We start from the raw sequence: 19802 nt of genomic DNA, 5'->3' as shown, positions 1-19802 counted from the left end.
CTTGGTAGCGTAAAAGGGGAGGAAACAATATTGCTAGGGCTACGGCTCCAGCTCAGTAGCAGTCTGAACATGTTGATCTCGAACTTTTCTTCCCCTGAAAGCTATTTTTAAACGAGTCTAAAAGTAGCTTCTCTTTTCTTTGATGCTTAATTAGTTCCAGTTAAAATAGACTACATTTAAGAAGTATATATTGGAGTTTGAATGGTGCTCATCAAAATACAGTAAACCATAAAAAAGCTGTACTTACACTGAAATATATGTGTCCTTTTTATCTCCTCAAGACTTCCAAAGTGATTTGGGTTATGAATCACAAACATTCCCCTCAGCATTAGAGTCTTATGAGTCAGTAAGATAGTCATCATTAATCACTTCTCAAGCATTTTTAACAAGGTGGTTCCTGCTTGCTGCATGTTTTCATCCACATCAGTCATTTACATAGCATAAAAGGTGTGCCTAGCACTTTACAGACAACTAAGACAAAAATTGTTGCTTTGTAGTGTTTACAGCTACAATAAGATCACATAAAACAAGAAAAAATTATTTTTGCAAATGACAAAAAGAATAGAAATTACAACTATAGGAAAGTAGCAAGTAATTTTTTTTCCATGGTGTGAGGTAAGTTTGCATTTCTGTATTTCTATATTATTTTTATATAGTTCTACTTTTACGACTCACCATTTTAAGCAGAATTCTATTTACACAATTCACTTAAGACTTTAATATCATTGTAACCACGAAAGCATTTTATGCCCTCTCCTTTCTCAAAGGAATGCAAATCGCTATTTTGCTGTTAAACTGTTTTGGGGCAGGGGGGGAAGGCACCCCAGTTCTATACTGAACACTTACACCACTTGCATCAACATGTCTTTTAAGAAGCTGTAGCAGAAGTGCCAGAGTTGCCGTAACATGAGTGGCTACTTAAAATAAAAAAAAAAATTTGGAAATGAAATACATTTTCCACTCAAAAAAAAAAGTTAACATACCTATTCCATGACTGCCACTTAGTTCATGATATTTAAGCAAAGAATAAGGAAGGTTTCATTTGTTCTTCCTAGCAAGGTTTGTCAGTTATCGTCTTTTCCTCCTCTATACACTGAAAAAAACCTCATCTGCACTCCATGGAAAAGCTGTATGTTCTCACACATATTTCTTCAGGACTGCCAATTAGCCTACAGTCCTTTCACTGGTAAGGAATGTTTACATGCTTCTCTAATGCTTTCCTCCAAGTATTACAGCTGTTATTTTGGACTTCAGTGCCATAAATGAATGTATCAGCCCACAAGACAGACCAAAGTTATGAAACAACAGCTGTGAAAACAATGCAATTAAGGACACAGTTTCAGAAGTACTCTGTTACAAGCTGTTTATTAGAACTTCACTTTGACAATAAATAAGGTATTTCCCAAGCAATCAAAATGTAATTATTTAGAAAGTTAAACAACCGAAGTTTTCACAATGCATTTTTTTATATACATGATTTACTGTATTTTAAACACCAGTTCATCCAGAGCTGTACAACAGTAGGATGTCCATTTTTTAAATTCACACAGCAGGATACTACCAAGACATATCTTTGATCTGGAAGCTGTGTGTGTAAAAATAACCCAAAACCATATCAGCTTCAGGTTGGATAGTCCAGCTGTTACAAATTAATCTCTCTCTGTGTTCATTAGACTAGCTGTTGCTGACCTCAAATTCAGCTGTATGGCTTACCCAGAAGACATAATGCCTTTCAGATTTATGGTTTTAAAGAACGAGTAAGCTGGTCGATTCCAGCAGTACAATGTAACCAATTGTAGTTTACTGTGCTACTGCACACCCTGTTCTGCCCTCAACACAAGTGGCACAGAACAAACTTCTGTGAAGGATGATCAATTTTCAATGTTGTAAATCTCCAAGCACAAACTTTGCATTTCAACTTACTGTTAGTTATGAAAATGTCTTTTGGTTTTGGTCAAATCAATTAGCATTTCTTCACTTAGATACTCAAGACATTTAATATGCCTTTATAATACTTTTAAGAGTTTGACATTCAAAGTTAATTTCAAAAGAACGTTCCTGTTAAATAAAGCACCAAGTTTTCCCCATATGTTTATTCCTTAAAGAAAGTCTATGAAAGACTAGGGTTTTTTAAAACATTAGTTCTGCTAAGAGTTGTAATTTTAAAATAAAATTTAATTCTTATGGTTTGAACAAAGCCATGTTTCCAAAGTGAGCTTTATATATCCTGTGCAACATCCCATTTCCTTTAAGTGCAGGGTACAGGTCTTGAAGTTACGCAGCTGCAATCGAGTTATCATCTGCTTGACGACCTTGAGGCTTTAACAAAATAAAGATGGAGAATTAAAGGAAAAAAAAAAAACTACACAGAAGACTAAGGCTGTTATGAAACTCACTTTGCAATACATTGTGTTGGTCAATGCAGCTCTAGTACACAAGTGAGGCATTAAGCCCATCCTTATTTCTAATAGTTTCCAATCATAGCACAAACACAGAGGACATGGAACTGAAATTTCAGTTTGTCCCAGTGAGTACTTGGTAGAGGCCTCAGCTCCTTAACTGCCTCTGTTAAATGCCAAGAGCATCTCTAAACACATGTGGACAACAGCACAAGGCGTGGCTGATCAGAGTTATGCAGTATAAAAAGCTGATAATTATCAATGCATAAAACAGGAAGGAAACTGACAGTTTCACAAAGGAATTTTAAGTAGAATCACTAGATATAGGAGAGAGCAAGGAGGAAGTTTTAAAGAAGAAAAGGCATCTTTACAATAAGGTTTTCTGAGGTCCTGACAACTCCGAATCAAAAGCAAGCATAATTCTGAAGCCTGAGAGAATCCACAGGACCATTGAGACCACCATAATTTTGAGGAAAAAAGCCTTTTGTACTGGCTTAGAAGGACATCTTGACAACCAATCTAGAAGAGCCGCTGATTGACAGCATATGTAAAAAGTAAATTCTGCCTATCTCTTTTGGCTAAAACAAAATTGAAAGAATGCCAGGCCTGTTTCCTGGAAACCGGATTACAGATGTCTGAACAAGTCCATCTCAAGTCATTTAAACAAACTCTTCAGGCTGCTTGCTTGCTAGGAGTCTGACTAAAAAGTGAATACAATATTCTGGAGACAGCATCAGTGGAACGAGAAAGCATTGTTTTGGGCAATTGGATTTAAATGATTCTTAAAAAGTCAAACCTGTGATCTATTTTTCATGACATGATTGAATTGTCTTCAGTCATACCGCTTAAGAAAAAAAAATAATCTAGACTGAGTGATTCACTGAGAGGATGTGTTTTTAGAAGTTTTTTAGGGAGGTGTGGGATGCTACAGTGTTTCTGAACCTAGTCATATGGGTTGCTCAAACACTTTTTTTTTTTCAGCAGTGCTACAAATTATGGTATTAAAAGTATTTCATTACACTTAGCCTATGCCATTGTACTCATAATACAGACAACTTTAAAACTCATTTTACAGAGTAAGACATGGAATAACAGGGACAGGCTAAGCACATTCAGCGAGTTCATCTAATTGTAACCAAATAAATGTTGCACTTGAACAGATTTCTTAAGGATTTTGATTGCCAACACCAATGCATAACCCAAGACTTTTTAAGGCAAGTAACTCTGTTACAAGCTGGCCATTTTAGTCTGCTGAGATGGCAGTCCCCAAAAACTGAGCAGCCCCATGGGGAGCCTTTAAACATAAGGCACTTCTCACAGTCTTACCTTTACAAAAATGTGTGTCGGTATGAATCGTCTGAGCAACTGATTAGTGAAGTTTGGGAATCGCAGCAAGTTAACATGAAGAGATGGTAACTGCTGATATCCAGCCATCAGAGGATAGAAGTTATATAACATTTCCTGCTGTGTGCCAGGAAGGATTCTTAATCGGATCTTAAAAAAGAAAAGAAAAAAGCCACATACATAGATAAGTTCTGTGACCAGAAGCAGTCCTCTGTTTACTTTCTATTTATACACTGTTTACTTTCTGAAGTTGGAAAGAATGCAACTACTGTCCTATTCTAGTTAAACTATTACTTATATACTGAAACACCACGTCACCCATAAACAACATGACAAACGGCTCCTAGTCAGGCTTCCATTTAGCCTTCTTTACATGGAATCTGCATCCATGCAGTCTTCCAGACAGAATTTACCATACTTTAAACATCTAAAAAACAATGAGCTTGTCCTCTCTGCACATCAGTGTAAGTCTAATCAATGTATTCTTCACTACCAGATAAGCCAGCAGGATCAATAGATGTGACAATTTTGTACCTGTTTAAGGCCAGAGAACATGAAGGCATCACTGGGTTCTACTGACACCTCCACATCCTGGACTAAGTCGGTCTTATTTTGCAGATGATATCTGACAGGTAGGGATTCTCGGACTCGACCAAATGATGGCAGATCTTTGGAAAGAAAGCAAGTAATCTCAAATACAAAATACATTTTAAAAGTTCCATACATAAAAAATAAGTCTATGAAAGAGCAGTGAAAAGTTTGAAGAAGAAAAAATATATACAATAACGAGGCATCCAAAGTATTTCTGACAAGATTTTTCAGAAAAAAAGATTAAAGAACAGAACACAACTTCATTACAACTTTTCAGTAACAGTCCTTCAACATCTAGTTACAGAACTCCCAACTGCTAATGCTGTCTAGGAATGCTAACTAGGAAGTCACTTTGGTTGCTGCTGGGTATTTTCAGCTTACCAAAACTTTACCAGATACTGTCAGGAAGCTCTTTCAAAATGTAACAGGAAAGGATGGTGGAAGAATCTCAGTACAAATGAAACCGAACTAAGGAAAGCATAGTAATTCTGTGTGTTCAGTGAGCTCTCCACTCCCCCTTTGCTCTTTGTGCAGGCGAAGTGCTAGAAGAGAAACAGTTCACCTGCCCGCAAGCAGGTCCAATTCTCCAGGCTATTTCTTTCCTGGGATGCAGCCAGAGCGTGGGTGGATGGAACAATGCTTGCCATAGGCATCTAGAGAAACCTACTGGGAAGGTAGCATCAGCAGAGGTAACTCTGGCCTCTGTGCTGCCACATAACAGGTCAATCCATTGACAGCTTTTAAGAGAATGCATTCATGTAACTATCTTCCAGCTCTTCCCTTGAATTGATGAGGGGAGAGAAGGGCAAGGCTTGAGACAGTCTAAGCAACGATACAGTTTCTTTCACTAGCTCCATAATATCCAGCACCCATTTTTTGTCTTTTGCTACAGTAAAGGCAAGCTCTGGATGCTGTAAAGCTTTTGCAGACCTAAAAAATTCTAACTGGGACATATACGTTGCCAAATTAGTATTACCTGCATTAACATGGAGGGGAATGCTCTCTACAATCACATGTGGTAGAGTGATGACTGTACTAACTACAGGTACGCTTTCCACAGGTGAACTTCTGCAGGAAAAAGTCAAACACAGACCATGCTGAAAGTTATACAACAAAGTATCAAGTGAGTACACAAAAAGATCACCACCTATATGTGACTGAACTGAAATTATAGTGGTGGAAAGAAAAAACCCAAATCCTTAGATTGGATTGTTTGAAGTGAGAAAAAAAAAAAGCGCCATAGCATGGGGATAAAATAGCAAAAGGCAAGTAAGAACACTAAACAGCTCTAAAACTAAATAAAAGTGAACTAAAAGAAAGATATACCTCAACATTTGTCTTTGAAAACTGAGTGAATGTATAAACCCACAATCTAGGGTGGGAAAACAGTTTTCCCCATTAAAAAAGTTTGTTTGTTTCTACTATCACAAAACTATTCCTTTGACTTGGCTTCTCAAGTGAAGTATTTCATGACTGGAGAAAACAGGGAGTGGAAGGTGACAAAACAGCTCTGTAATTGATCCAAGATCTTACAAGGAAGAAAGCTTTACAAAATGTTAAAATAACCACATAACATTTTTCTCTTAAGTGAAATATGTATTTATTCAAAAGTCTAAGAAGCTAAGTGGTAATTAGTAAGGTCCAAAGTATAGACAGTGCTTGCTTACAGGAAGATCCAAACCCAAAAAAGCCAAAAAACCACTGCTCCCCCCCCCGCCCCAAACCCAACCAATTCACCATCATCCCTAAAAACAAGCCAACTTATTTGTCTCCCCACTCAGGCCACGAGATACTTGCCTCTTCCAGGAAATGATGTAACATCCAGTTGCCACTCCACTAGCATTAGTAACTGGAGGACATTGAAGGCAAAAGCACTCACTGGCACTCTCACCTGTCTGTAAAACAACTATCAGCAAGATTTTGTTTAAAATCAAAGCATAATCATTACTGCAGAAGCCACTAAGTCTAAAAATCCAATATGACACAAACACATGTGTTCAGCCACAAAGGCCTTTGAAGTGCTTTGCAAACTATACCTACATAATATATAAATTCAATGAAGATTGTGAAGTATCCCAATATATAAAAGGGTGACATATATAAATATACAACATTTTACTTTCTGAACAGCATTATGAGATCTTTCATGTACCCACAGAACAAATCATTGCAAATTTAGAGTTCATGCACAAAAAAAGGCAAAATTATGCCAATTCAGATTCTATACTTCTCCCACAGCAAATTCCAAGACATCAGCATAAGATGCCTCTCAGGTTTTAAAATGAAAATGAACACAGACATTTCTCCTCTCCCACCCAAATAGATGAGAGGTGGGCAAGAGAGGGAACCCAAGAAAAATCTACTGGCTTTGAGTTTTCACTTTTTTCTCCCCCCCCCCCCCCCCCCGCCCCTTGCATGAGCTAGAGAAAAAAGTACCTTTTCACTTAGAAAGTGAATTAAAAAAAAAACAGTACTAAGAAAATAGGTGTTTCAGTCATTCAAAATAACAATTAACCAAGTCTTACGGGAGGGGGGGGCTGAAATCACCCAAAAGGTGGACAGCTGAATAGCTGGTATCTGAGGGGGTTCATATCTTCTGGCAGTTAGCTCTTTATGAGCATCAGCCAGAAGCCATGAAGCAAAAGGTGCCAGAGCTAAAGATGAACTCTCATAGTTTGGAGACTAAAGGACCTGGGAAATAATTGGGTTTTGCCAGGTAACTCTTGAACCTACAGAGGTACTAGAGTCTTGCAAGTCCTTGATTACATGGGTGGACAGCTGCCCCACAATCAGGCAGCAATCCAGACTGCCTCATTTTATTTCAAGTTTTGACAGAATACACACATTTTCACATCTCTGACTCAGCAAATGCAAAGACAATGTTTTGTTGGAAAATTTTGGATCAGCTCTACTGCCAAGTACTCCACTTATTTGACTTTAAAGCTAACATACTGAACTCTTAAAAGGTTGAGATCTGTAAGGTAATTTTGTAACATTAAGTAATTAATAATTAAGTTGTGTTATTATAAAAAAGGATGCTTACTTCTAAGTGTTCTTTATAGCCTACCCTGTCCAGCTTCACATTTTTCGGTTTCATGACTGCAATCATGGACATGGATCACTTTAGGCTTTGGATGCTGTCTCTATCACATGGTAAAGTGTTTGCATTCCAGAAAGCATATGTAGTCCATAAACACTGGAATTATTGAGTATCTTATCTTTTCATATGGATGTCTAAGAAGTTGCATATCAGAAGTACTTTCAGGTGCTTTCCCTTACATCCGTTATATTTAGAATTTTGGTTACCATCTATCATTCAAGTCTATTTACTTGATCCAGTGAAGCAGAACTACATCTTGAAGCATACTGCTAAGTTGTGTTCTGGCAAGGAACTATAGTATTAACCAGCTTTCTTCTATTTAGAGTTTGATAAGCAAATGCTGTTTAAGACACCCCCCTTTCTTACTCCCAACTTACGCAAAAAGTATCCTCCTGATAGCATAATCTAAGAAAACTTACCATTCTCCACATAAGATTCCAGTTGATCTACTGGGGTCATGGAAGGTGACAGCTGTAGTTGGGTGGTTACAATAGTGAGAGGCCAAGGAGAGGCACTCAGGATGTCTGTCATCAGTAAAAATGGTATATCTGCAAATACTCTGTCCAAGTGCTCCAACTGTCAAGACAGACACAAGATGTGGCTATCTCTAACTAAACAGGGTGCAACCATTGGAAGTGGTGCAATTCCAAAATACCAACAACTTTTCAAACACATACCTTTGTGGAGACAAATTTGACAGCAACATCAAAAGGAAATACTGTTTCTATGGTTACAGTTTCATCCTGTATAGGCAAAGAAAGGGGTGGGAAGAGGAGGGGGAAAAAGTTATATTCAGTTTCAGACTTGGCTATTGATGTCAAAGATTACTAATGTAAAGTTACTTTTAATCATCACTTTAACCAAGTCCTCCCCAGGGCAGAATGTATCTTCAAGATATTTAAGAATAAATATAGAAAACTTTTCTTCCAATTATACTTATGAAACTGCTCACCCTAAATTGGGCTACCTTACTGCTGATTTAGCATTTTTTCTGTCTACTAGAAAGGCCTCTAAGAGACTTGGAATTACAGCTTTTACATTGAAAATACTTCTTGCATTTCATGAATGTATCTCCAGCAATCGGTGCATCTTTACATCCTACCCGGTGACACTTGCAGAGGATTTCTTTCCCCTCAACGATAGTGTCGATTAAGTAAGAAACGTAAACCAGAAACATTCTTGCACCGACTGTTCCACAACGAATGTATATTGGTTTTTCCAGCTGCAAAATAAAGGAGACAGTATGAGCCAAACTATACCTAAATTACATTAATTAGGCCTAGAGCTGTCCAAAACTTGTTAATCATCTTGGTCCAAGAGGGCAATAGTAGAATGGGTATTCTTTTGACCATAAAGAATCCCCTACAATGCATGATCTTAATCACACAGTAAATTATTTTAATCAGAGTAGCACAGCTCCAGTGGCTTCGCTACTGATGCTTGCCTCTTACTTAACAGTACAAGAACCGTTACTGTGTAATATATGATATACCCAACTTCTAATCTAGTAGTCACAATTTTGGTTTGGTGCAACATCTGCATATTTGATCCTCTACCACGTTGAGTCACACTTGCTGACTATTATGTACTGTCCATTAGACAGTGTGTTTAATTAGCAGTTGAGATTAGCCTCCTTATTTTATTTATCTCCCAGCTGTATCATCAATCCCAGAATATACCTTATTCCCAAATTTAGTCCAAAAGGGGATCTAGCTAAAGAAATACTAAACTACAAGTAAACAATAGGTAAAATATGCCATAAGTATTTCATTTATCAGTTCAGGTATCTGAAAGTAAACATAGGTCCTTCTATAAGAGTCTTTTATTAGTTGATCCCCATTTTCTTAAGTGTGATATAGAAATAAGGTTTTAAGCCTTCACCTTTCCCCCTGGTTGCAAGTCTCCTACTGGGATATCAGGAAGCAGAGCAGGAAAGGACTCATCACATGCATCTGTTCCATGAAGAGTCACCTGAGTTTTCTGAGTCAGGTTGGCATCTTGCCCTAGGATTAAAAACAGTCTTCATATCCACACAGGCTTACATCACTGAAGCATGAAAGCAATAACTAAAAATAATAAGATATTCATCTCAAACAGCAATGCATGCAAAATTAACATTGTTCATTTGGTTGAGGAGTCTTTCAAAAGTACCAGCAGAGGGTAGATTTGACAACAAAGTTTTCTAAGTTGGAGGATTCACACCCTGCAAGGTTTTTGTTTCATCTATTTAGGCCAGGAAAAAACATAATTCAAAAATCAGAAGTCATATCTAGATGTTCCCTACTATATACAAAACACAACATGATTATGTGATCCAAGTTTTTCTTGGTACTTTTATGAAGTAAAAAGGAATTTCACTGTTCTGTGATTCTTCTGTTTTCAAGAGCATGGCTTAATGATTTTACATATTTTTAAAACTGTTCTTCCAAATCTGTGTTGAAAATACATATGTGTATAGATGTTAAATGACACCATTCTTCAGTCAGAGGTTGACTAGAATAATGGCATTACTGCATTCATGTGGGATAATTTTCAAAGCAAAACAAGCCATGTCTTGCCAAAGGCTTGCAACTGTGGAAAATATATCACTTTTCCTATAAATGAGATGTCAAATTTCAATTCTTCTTTTAATGCAGTTAGCAAGCCCACACTGACCTTACGTATCATGTGTTAAGAGTCAAGATCAAGTGGGGGGGTGGGGGTGTCAAGACCAACTGTTAAACACTGCTTTAGGAACCAAGCCCAAACATCCAATTAAATAAGTTTAAAGAACACTCCATTGACTTTAATGAACCATATAACTGTATAGGGAATGTGGTTCTATTTCAGAGCACACAGCACATATTGCACCCTATATGCTAGTGGCTGAAAAATACTTTTGCCTTTTAGGATGATTTCTACAAATAGGTGTACCAAGTATAACATTTGGACTTTACATATTGAAAACTGTCAGCAATAACTACATACAGCTAACTAGGACTTAGACACACAATACTTGCATTTTTTCCTTTTCATTTGAAGGAATGCTGTCTCAGTTCTCCACTGCTCCCCAAATTTCAAGTGGTTTAAAACCCAAACCCCATTGTCCAAGGCAGGGAAAAAAAAAAAGGTGGATGTGGGAAAAAACCCACAAAGACTATACTTAGCAAACATTTATCTAGCACTGTCTAATGCTTTCATCTCAGCAAGAAAAAGATCTATCTCTTAGGGGAAAAAAAAAAAGTTATGACCAAATTTAATAAAAGGTTAGGAAGGAATACAAAAGCTTCCATGTTTTCTTTCAAAGACTTATCTTTCGAAAATAGCCATGTAAACACCACTGACAAGCAGCGGTTAAGATAACCATAACTGAATGAGTCTGGTTAGCTCTTGTTCTTACCACTAGTATCTCATCATTCCCAACCTTTACTTTGGTTTGGCTTTTAATTACCGCAGGAGAGCCATTTACTACATTTCTCTGCATTACATCGAGAACAAGGAGTCAGTTAGGAGACTGCAGGATTAAAATAAAATAATACCTGGCTTTAAACCTGCTGTAAGCTTAACATCTTTGGCCACTGTGTCCTCATGTGACTGGACTGTCACAATCAAACAATACATTTCATTAGTCAGGGCAGGAGGTTCATGACGGAGCTGAACAGAAATGTTTGGCACTCTAGAAATAATCCTTTAAGAGAAAAGACTCGGTTATTCTATGTTTCTTAAATAACAAGTTTTTAAGACTAGTTTAAACAAGATTAAAACAGTCTATTGTTTAAGAGAATTTTGACAACTGGTAGCCTATCCAAATAGGAGATGCGAGATTCCTGAAAAGCAACATGATGGGAACAACTCTATAAAAACAGTTTGGAACCCCAGTAACAAGCATTAATGGTTCAGATGTTCTGCCAGGAAAGAAAAAAGCACCCCCACTAACAGCAATTGCATTTAATTATTCTGAATACATCTAAATTAGTGTTAGCCTATTTATTAATAATTATTTTCCAAAACAGTTTCTTAGGAATTCTTTCTTTGTGTGACAGCTTTTGTAAGAGAACAATAACACCTCCTAGCCTACACAAAAATCTGGGAAAAGTCTGCCTAGCAAAGTTAGGTGAAGGGAAGAACTAAAGCATACTTGGTACGCTCTAAGATCAGTATAAGCTTTTTCCGTACTTCTAGCTATGTGGAGCCTCAAAAGGCCTAAAGAATTAAGATAGGTACTATCTTATCCCCAGTTAAGCAAAAACATATTAAAAAGCTTAAAGTCCCAATAAGTCTGTCTTCTTTCAGGCAGAGAGATCAGGACTTCGCAGGAGACTCACAATGATACATTATATGTATTTTCAAGTCTTTACTCACATAGTGCTTGCCTGAATAGTCAAACTGTCCCAGTGCACTTCATTATCTGGAAGCTTAGGTCTTCGCCTGAAAGAACGTGCTGCCTGCAGTGCCTCTTGAGATGAGGCAGCATCTCCACCTCCTCCACGCCAGTTCAGAATCACACATCGGCCAGATTCACTTCCCAGGATCAAATCCACAGAGGTGATCTGAGAGATACAAATTTAAACACATACTGATAACTTTGTCTTCAGATCACCTACTGTAAGAATATAGTTTTCTGACATAAGCAGGCACAATAAAGCTGTGTATACCAAAACGCTTCTGGCAGCTTTGCAGACTGCATACACCTCACCACCCCAGGATTTCATTTAATGAAACAGTGGTGGGAAAACCATCTCCGTGCTGTGGAGTGTAGTATTTTGTAGTTTCCTACCCTCCCATAGTGCTATATCACCCCCCCCCCCTTTCTTTTTTTTTTTAAGGTATTGCACATACTAAAAAAACCACCACAAAAACCCCTTGAAGCGGTAGTTAAGTTTTTGTGCTACAGTTTTTTGGTTTGGCATTGTCAATAAAATTTTACTGTCATTTTTGGTACTTAGTTTCAAGAATTCAAATATTTGGAACTGCAGTGACATTAGTAACTGGTGCCAGATTACAGGCAGCTTTGTAGTTTTGAGGTTTTTGTAAGCATCAGTAAGAAAGGTGTAAAACAAATTGACAAACCTCAATCTTCTTTCCTACATCTTCAGTTTTTGCAACAAATTTGAAAGTGAACTTTCTTGTTTTGCCAGGAACTAAGCACATTGTTCCTTGTGATGACTGTTCTAGAATATCACTTTTTTGATAGGCTTCTTCTACCACACAGTATTGGTTGTAATCCTACAATGGAGGAGTGGGGAAAAAGTTGATAAACCCAAACTTAAGACATCTTTAGAGAGTAATAGTAGCATAGCAAAGATTAAGGCTCTGTGTTACGGGGATCAAACTAGATGGGTTCTTGCTACTTTTCACATTACTGAAGTTAGACTTAGCGAGTAACTACAATGCAATTCTTTGACACAAGATATCCATTATATTAACATAGCTTCATGCAAGAACATCAGGAAAAATAAGACATTAAAGCGATCCTTCTGAAACTTTAGAGAGCTTCATAGAAAAGCAAAGATATGATAGATGAACTAATCAAACTGCATTTGGGAGTTTTATCACAGTATCAATATACTTGTCAAAAGTGACAGACAATGCAAAAAGAAAAAACACCTTTCCAACTTAAGTATTAACATAATTTTTGGAAAAGAACTTTTGAATTTTTTGTGTGTTTAAAAACACTAGTAGATATTATTCCATTCTTAAGATAAGATTCTACCACTAGGTTAGAGATAGATAGAACATAGTTACCTGATTATTGAAACTGATGCAGAGCTTAGAAAACCTGATAGGATGAGGACAATCAGCTCTCAAGTATACATCAAACTGCACAGGAACATCAACATGAAAACTAGGAGCAAGAAATTTTGCTTTGCACTGTACTGAAATAAAAAAAAAAAAAAAAAAGGAAAAAGAAAAGAAACAAGAAGTAGTAGGTGTTAAACACATCAAACTACAACATTAAATTCCAGAAGTACACTCTTGAAATAATTGCTGTAAGGATTGTTCTGTGTATACTCTTAAAACTTTGATTTGTATGTAAGTGGGACAAGTTTGGCTACTAACACTGTCACAGAAAGCCACTTTTCAGCACTTGGCCAAAACCTTTGCAGAGGAGAGGCAGATGTTCAGCAGAAAAAAACCATAAACCTGTGTACTTAGATACACTTCTTTCGTAGGTAATGCTCACTCATGCCCCCTTTTTATGGGGAGTATTACTTTGCACACATTCTGCCCTTTCCTCAGAATCCTACTTCTAAGCACACCAGAGTGGCAGAAATCTTTCAAAAAGCAAGGAATTATTCTTTAGTAATCCATACCAGGGATAAGAGGTCACTGGCTTCCTCATGATTTCTTATCTTACTGATTTAGATGAAGAACAGAGCAGTGCTGAAACAAGAGTTTCAGTGTTGCTGCCTTTAACACACACTTTATATTTTCTCCTAATTAGTTATTTTCAAGATATAAATACACCAAATTTTATAATCTGGTGTACATTTGCTTTCTTACTTACCAAACGGTATAAAATCTTGGACTTCTATTGTAAAAACATTACTGCCTGCCAAGGAAACACGGTCAGCCCACAGTTTTTGTGATGCTTTCACAGCAGCAGTGTCACACTCAGGTTCAGGATCAGGGCTTTCATTCTGTATCCAGAAAGAAGATTACAAATAAGAATAAAAGGAGGTTACCAAACATTGACCACTCTCAAGATTATTTAAAAGGGTAACAGGAATTTTACCACTTACCATTAGAACTTTTATCAGATTTTTTTCTATTCGAGATTTCTGATCTTCTTTAAGAGTAGATGCTAGCAAACAGAACAAAAACAGAGATTACAAGACAGAACTTACTGGTTTTTTTAACTTAAGAATAAATCTTTCCTTTAGATTGCACCTTTCAAAAAACACATTGCAGGGGGGAGGGGGGGGCAAAATCTAGCATCCATCTACCAGTAATGGATTCATTCAGTTTTTAGAACTTCCCTCATTTTAAGTGGTCCCAGTGGAAGTAAGAGAAAACAAGTAAAATATTATTTGGTTAGACAAGCATTTCATAAGTTATTGGAGGAAAACCCCAAGAGAATAATGCCTAAACCTTCTTGTTATTTATGTTTAAAAACAGAAGGAACAGTAGAAAAGTCTGAAGCATGCAAAGAGGCAAGCTCGGATAATATTAGAAACAACAACTAGACAGGAAGAAAAAAGTACTACTTAAAATAAGCACTCTTCTCTTGAAAATGAGGAAAGGTGGGTTTGTCTTGTTGGCTATTCTTTAATACAAAGCAGAGTAGCCTGGCTAGCTAACAGAAGATGCAAACCCATTTTTACCACACCTACCCTAATAGTGGTATTAGTTAGCAATTTAGGGCACAAAAGGATTATTTCTGCAACATCAGGTAACAGACATTATACAAAGCAGAATGCTTGCATTATTACTGTGCAGCCACCCTATGTCACATTTTTTCCCTAAAACATGCCACATGCATATTTCATCTGCAGAGTTCTAGTAAAAAGCCTGAGAGAAGCACATTTGGGATTTTAAAGTCCAGAAAAATGGTGCTAGCTATACTACAGTTAGTTCCCCATCCCAAAGCTCAGGAAGTTTCTGTTACATTATTTGAACAGTCTCAAATAAAGCTCTGTGCCTCAGATATCCTGACACAGTCTATTTGAATGCAGTGAATTTTATAATAGAAGAGCAAGAAAATTCAAATTCCAGCATATGAGAGAAAGTAGTAAAAATTCAGCACAGGTATACAGTTCTTTTGTAGTTAAATCATTTGAAGTACTGTAAGCACTGTGTCTGACAATGAAGCATCAGACTTCCAAATACATGTACTTTAATTTTTCTATATAGGCTGAGTATATTTCTTAAGAATACCTCTACCCAGTAGCTCTAAAGAGTACGTTATATAATCTTTCAGCTGGGCCATCAGATAGGAACATTTGAGAGCTGTCGTCAATATGGAAGTGAGAAGAGTACACCATCCTTCGCTGCGATATTCACACATAACATAATCCAAAAGCCTGCAACACAGCAAAAATGAGAGAAAAACAAGTTAGACACACCAATATTTTTTTAGAAGCTCACATTTATTTGGTATCATTAATACAAAAGTAATCTTCACTAATATAAATGCTAGATTAAAGTCAAGTCTACTGTTTACACATGGCAATGATTTATTGAAAACAGCATGAAATTATTGTAAAGAAACACATTTATTCCATGAATTTTCTATTTCAGGCTAGAACAATCTTCACAAAAGAACAACAGGAACACTCATCTGTCTTCACATAAAGAACTAGCAAAAGAGCAACTGGACAGAAGAGTCTTAATCCAGCACTGCATTGAAAATACGCTTTACTATTGAGTATGCGGTAAGTTTTAAGAAAACCAAACCAAAACCCACACTATAAAGTCCCCTTCCAAACTGAAGAATTTTAATGTTCCGTAAGCTGAGATGTTTCTTTTCCCTCCTACCTCCTATCCTCTGCTTCCTTCAAGGGTTTCAAAGATCTACAAACAACACATGCACCAATCTTTATCAGGCAAAACTGCACACCTTAATATGATTTTAATACTCAGCAATGTTTGCTATTACTAACAAAGCAGAGAAGTGAAATTTTTTAACTCTGTTCAACTGTTCAAGACAAGAGTTTGTCTACTTCAGATAAATCTACCTAAACATAAATAGGAAATGCTTGTTTGTATAGAAATTAGGCTTGATGCAAATTGATCTGCTTATCCTAGCCTACCTTCTCCTCCATGTAGCTTCCAGCCAGCTAGTCACAACAGTGAACACATCTCTCCTACCTCAAACATACTCCCTTTACAACATGTGATCTTTGAAACCTAGTTAACGAAAACATTGTGAGACTCCTACTTAACATGACCTGTTTCCCCTTAAAAATACAAAGTTAAGAAACTAAACATAAGACACATCCTTCAGAAAAGACAGTAGCTGTACCTCAGCACTAAGCTACATCAATAAAAAGAATTCCTTTTGCTAATTCTCTGGTATATAAACAAAAATTAAATTCAGCTACATTTCAATATTTTTTTAATTTTGTAACTACAAAGTCTGTAATTAAATGTAACTACATTCTCATTGCAGTAGCAGACAAGTTTCAGAAATCATTTCTGGGAGAGAGACAGCACTCAGTAGCTAGAAATAAATAATAATTGTCCAATAAGGCAAATCTCCACAACAGCTTACAGCAGGAAGTTTTTCTACTCTGACTCATCACATCTGTTTTGCCTTCTTTAATATAAGTGGAGTTCATAGACTCCAAAGCCGTGCTTCAATCAAATCCAGGTACAAGGAGCATCTTAGATGAGCTTCCAACATTATTCCATAGCGATAAGACTTAGGTCTTAGTGAGAAGAATAGTTGTGTGAAAGAAGCAATGATGGATGGTACTCACTTCAAAGCTTTGGCATAATCTTTAGCGTAGTAATATTCTTCTCCCATTTGAACCACTGATTAAAAAAAAAGTTCCAGATCAATACCAAAAGTCTTTGCAAAATTAATTTTAAAAAAATGCATCTGATTATCTATACTCACTCAAATGACTTTTCATTCTTGGACATTTGTATTTCTTGAACTGCGCGACAGCATTACTCAACAAAGTGATTATTAGCTCCTAACAGATAAAACCATTACTGATATCATTATATATGCAAACATTAGGATAATATTAGAAAACAGACTTTTTTTTTTGTAGAATAAAACTTACCGAGTGAAGGACATTTTTCTCTTTCAACTGTAGGGATAAAATCCCCATCTTCTCCTTTTCAGGATCAGAAAGATCAAAGCCTGCATAAGACAATGAAAAATCCATGAAATTGGAATTTTGTCCAGACCCAAAGGGAACTATTTATGTGGTGAGCTACATGCAATGCAAGCTCAAACTCTTAAACATTCTTTTGCCTAGGAGACAGATGCATTGCTTTAAGAACTCATCCATCCTCTGTGTTCTAGAAGGGAAACTCTAGAACAAATATATTAACTTCTTTTTTTTTTTTTTTAAAAAAAAAAAAAAGGGGGCATCTGAAGCTACCCAAAAATAGCAAACTACAGTAAGAAGACCTAGTCTTTAGACTGCATCTATTAACATTTAAAGCGCATATGTTAAGATAAATTTGTAGCCCTTTTCCTATTTGATCTCAAGTAAAGATTCAAGCTTATGTTTCTCTAGCAGTAGAGAACGCCAACATATGAAGAACTGTATAGGGCTTTAGAAGACTAAAACTCTTGCAGGAACCAAAAAACCTGAATATATTAACAGGTGAAGTTTCTCTTCATCTTAAACTGTTTAACCTTGGCAGTAGACTCTAACTAATTTTAAAACAGTAGCACTTGAAGATAAAAGAGGTTAGACTGTACTGTGTTTACAGTAAATGAAAAAAATCTTTTAAAGAGAGCAGGAATAAAGTGGCAAAGCCTAAAGTATATGCAGAGAATAAAGAATATTAGAGAGGAGAGGGAGAAAGGGAAGTAAAACCACAGCCAACAATTAATATCTCAGAACTGCACATGTATTCATATATAGCTGAAAGCTGTACAGAAAGTCAGAATTTCTGAGAAAACATCCTCCTTAATAGGAGAACTCACAAATTCCTTTCTTAGACTAAAATCTAGCCATTGCATCCTCTCAATCCATTTTGAAATCCAAAAAGCTTTTTCAGGGGGGAAAAAAAAAAAAAAAAAAAAGTCATGAGTTCCCATTTACAGTTGACAAGATACAGTATGGATGGCAGGATGGAGTTATAACAATCACATTCAGGGACATCATTACTTTTGCTGTATCCAGTTCTCCAACTTCTCTTCCCAGGAGTGCATTTCACTGCAGTTAAGCATTCTGCTGCACACTGATTACAAGTAGCTTAGGCAGCAATAGAAACAAAGCAGCAGAGCTTCAGTATGGCCTATGCAACTTTGCTGAAGACTGGATCCTGCGTAAACCTGAGGTTTCTTTTTCTATTTGTTATAGCGATCAAACACACTTCCTGTATTTCCAACTGACATCTGTTCACATCATTCCACCAACTAACAAGAGAGTGAGGTCCCAGCCCTGCATCTGTCTCAGTGGAAAAGGGATTACATGCTGATGCCCACTAAGTCAGCTGGCAGATCAGCAGCTAAAGTTCGTCTGAACTCTACAAGATACAAGACACAGAAACGTACTTAATATTCCCTGTCGCACGGGTCTTTGCCCATAGAAGTCAAGCACTCCAGTTTGTGTTTCCAGGGGATCCGGGTTGGGATATATCATAGAGGACTGTAAATCAGCAAATTAGTAATAAAAAAAGGGTTCATGTTTCATTTTAAAGCATTAAAAGTGATTTGATGCTCCAATACATATGCACATAAAAGAAGAAATTTGCTTTAAAGCATGTAACCTTCTGGCCACCTGTATAAAAATAGTACTTCAGGAACCCAAACATTTAAGTACTTCTGATTCAGTCTGACATCCTACTTCATTCACCTTCATTTTGTCTCAATACTGTTAAAGAATAACTGGGTAATCCTTTTTAAAACTAGTTTCTAACAAGATAATCCAAGAACAACAAATAAATAGCACCAACAGAACAAAGTTATTTTTAAATAATCAGGACATGTCAGTTGGAGAGTAGCTACACATAATTAGCATGTATGTTTAATGAATTGCAGAGATCAATTTTCCATGCAACCCTTTCTGCCAGGCAAGTGTCAAAAAAACCCAAAGCAACAATAACCATCCCCCCCCCCCCCCCCCCCCCCCCCACTCTAATACTAATGCTCTTGTTTCTCTGTAAGTGACCAGATACATGCATGTATAGAGAAATATACTGGGAAAACAAAACAGTAAGTTTTCAAGTATCCAGAGATGTAGAAAGTATTTTAAAAACATGTGAGAATTATTTGTAATAAAATAAACACTGACACACCTGTTCTGGAGTACTTTTCCTATACATAACAATACTTGTATGTTAGTAAGCATGAGAAAAGCACATATCCTTTCCTTGGATTTCATTTACACATATTACAGATATTCCGCTACCATTTTAGACTAAAACATTGGCTAATTTACTACCTGGTTACTTGCAAAGCACTTTCTCCCCTCCCAACTTACATCATGGTTACAAAGCATACTTGCTAGTTGTTTCCGTTCCTGTGCGTAGTATGCTGCCTGCTGGTAATAGAAACCTGGATTCTGAGTTTGAATTGCTGTCAGTCCAGCTTAATTGCTTCATCAAACAAGTCACCAAAAAGCCTGAAACCTATTAAAAAAAAATTCATAACCAAGATTACATACAGAACAGCAATTTGAACTGAAAGATACACCTCAATTAAAAGTTCTGGTTAGTCTTAAGACAGTTGATACTTCTCTGAACTTTTGCATCTAAGT

General features: G+C 36.7%; 1 protein-coding gene across 1 annotated transcript in view; it reads right to left on the bottom strand.

Annotated features, from left to right (window-relative positions):
- Window positions 1–1346: 1346 nt before the first annotated feature.
- TRAPPC11 (trafficking protein particle complex subunit 11) overlaps window positions 1347–19802 on the bottom strand; it is a 29404-nt gene continuing 10948 nt past the window's right edge. Inside the window, 22 exon segments of the mRNA XM_069787847.1 lie at window positions 1347–2319; window positions 3726–3893; window positions 4278–4411; window positions 5311–5402; window positions 6132–6240; window positions 7854–8010; window positions 8112–8177; window positions 8537–8656; window positions 9316–9437; window positions 10953–11101; window positions 11776–11963; window positions 12484–12639; window positions 13159–13289; window positions 13922–14054; window positions 14157–14218; window positions 15292–15437; window positions 16836–16890; window positions 16976–17054; window positions 17148–17227; window positions 18599–18692; window positions 19527–19633; window positions 19636–19667. Coding sequence (XP_069643948.1) covers window positions 2275–2319; window positions 3726–3893; window positions 4278–4411; window positions 5311–5402; window positions 6132–6240; window positions 7854–8010; window positions 8112–8177; window positions 8537–8656; window positions 9316–9437; window positions 10953–11101; window positions 11776–11963; window positions 12484–12639; window positions 13159–13289; window positions 13922–14054; window positions 14157–14218; window positions 15292–15437; window positions 16836–16890; window positions 16976–17054; window positions 17148–17227; window positions 18599–18692; window positions 19527–19633; window positions 19636–19667 — 2425 coding nt within the window. The 3' untranslated portion in view covers window positions 1347–2274.

The sequence above is a fragment of the Haliaeetus albicilla genome, chromosome 1, assembly GCF_947461875.1.
Source record: "Haliaeetus albicilla chromosome 1, bHalAlb1.1, whole genome shotgun sequence".
NCBI lineage: Eukaryota > Metazoa > Chordata > Aves > Accipitriformes > Accipitridae > Haliaeetus > Haliaeetus albicilla.
This window is presented reverse-complemented; position numbering and strand designations above follow the sequence as displayed.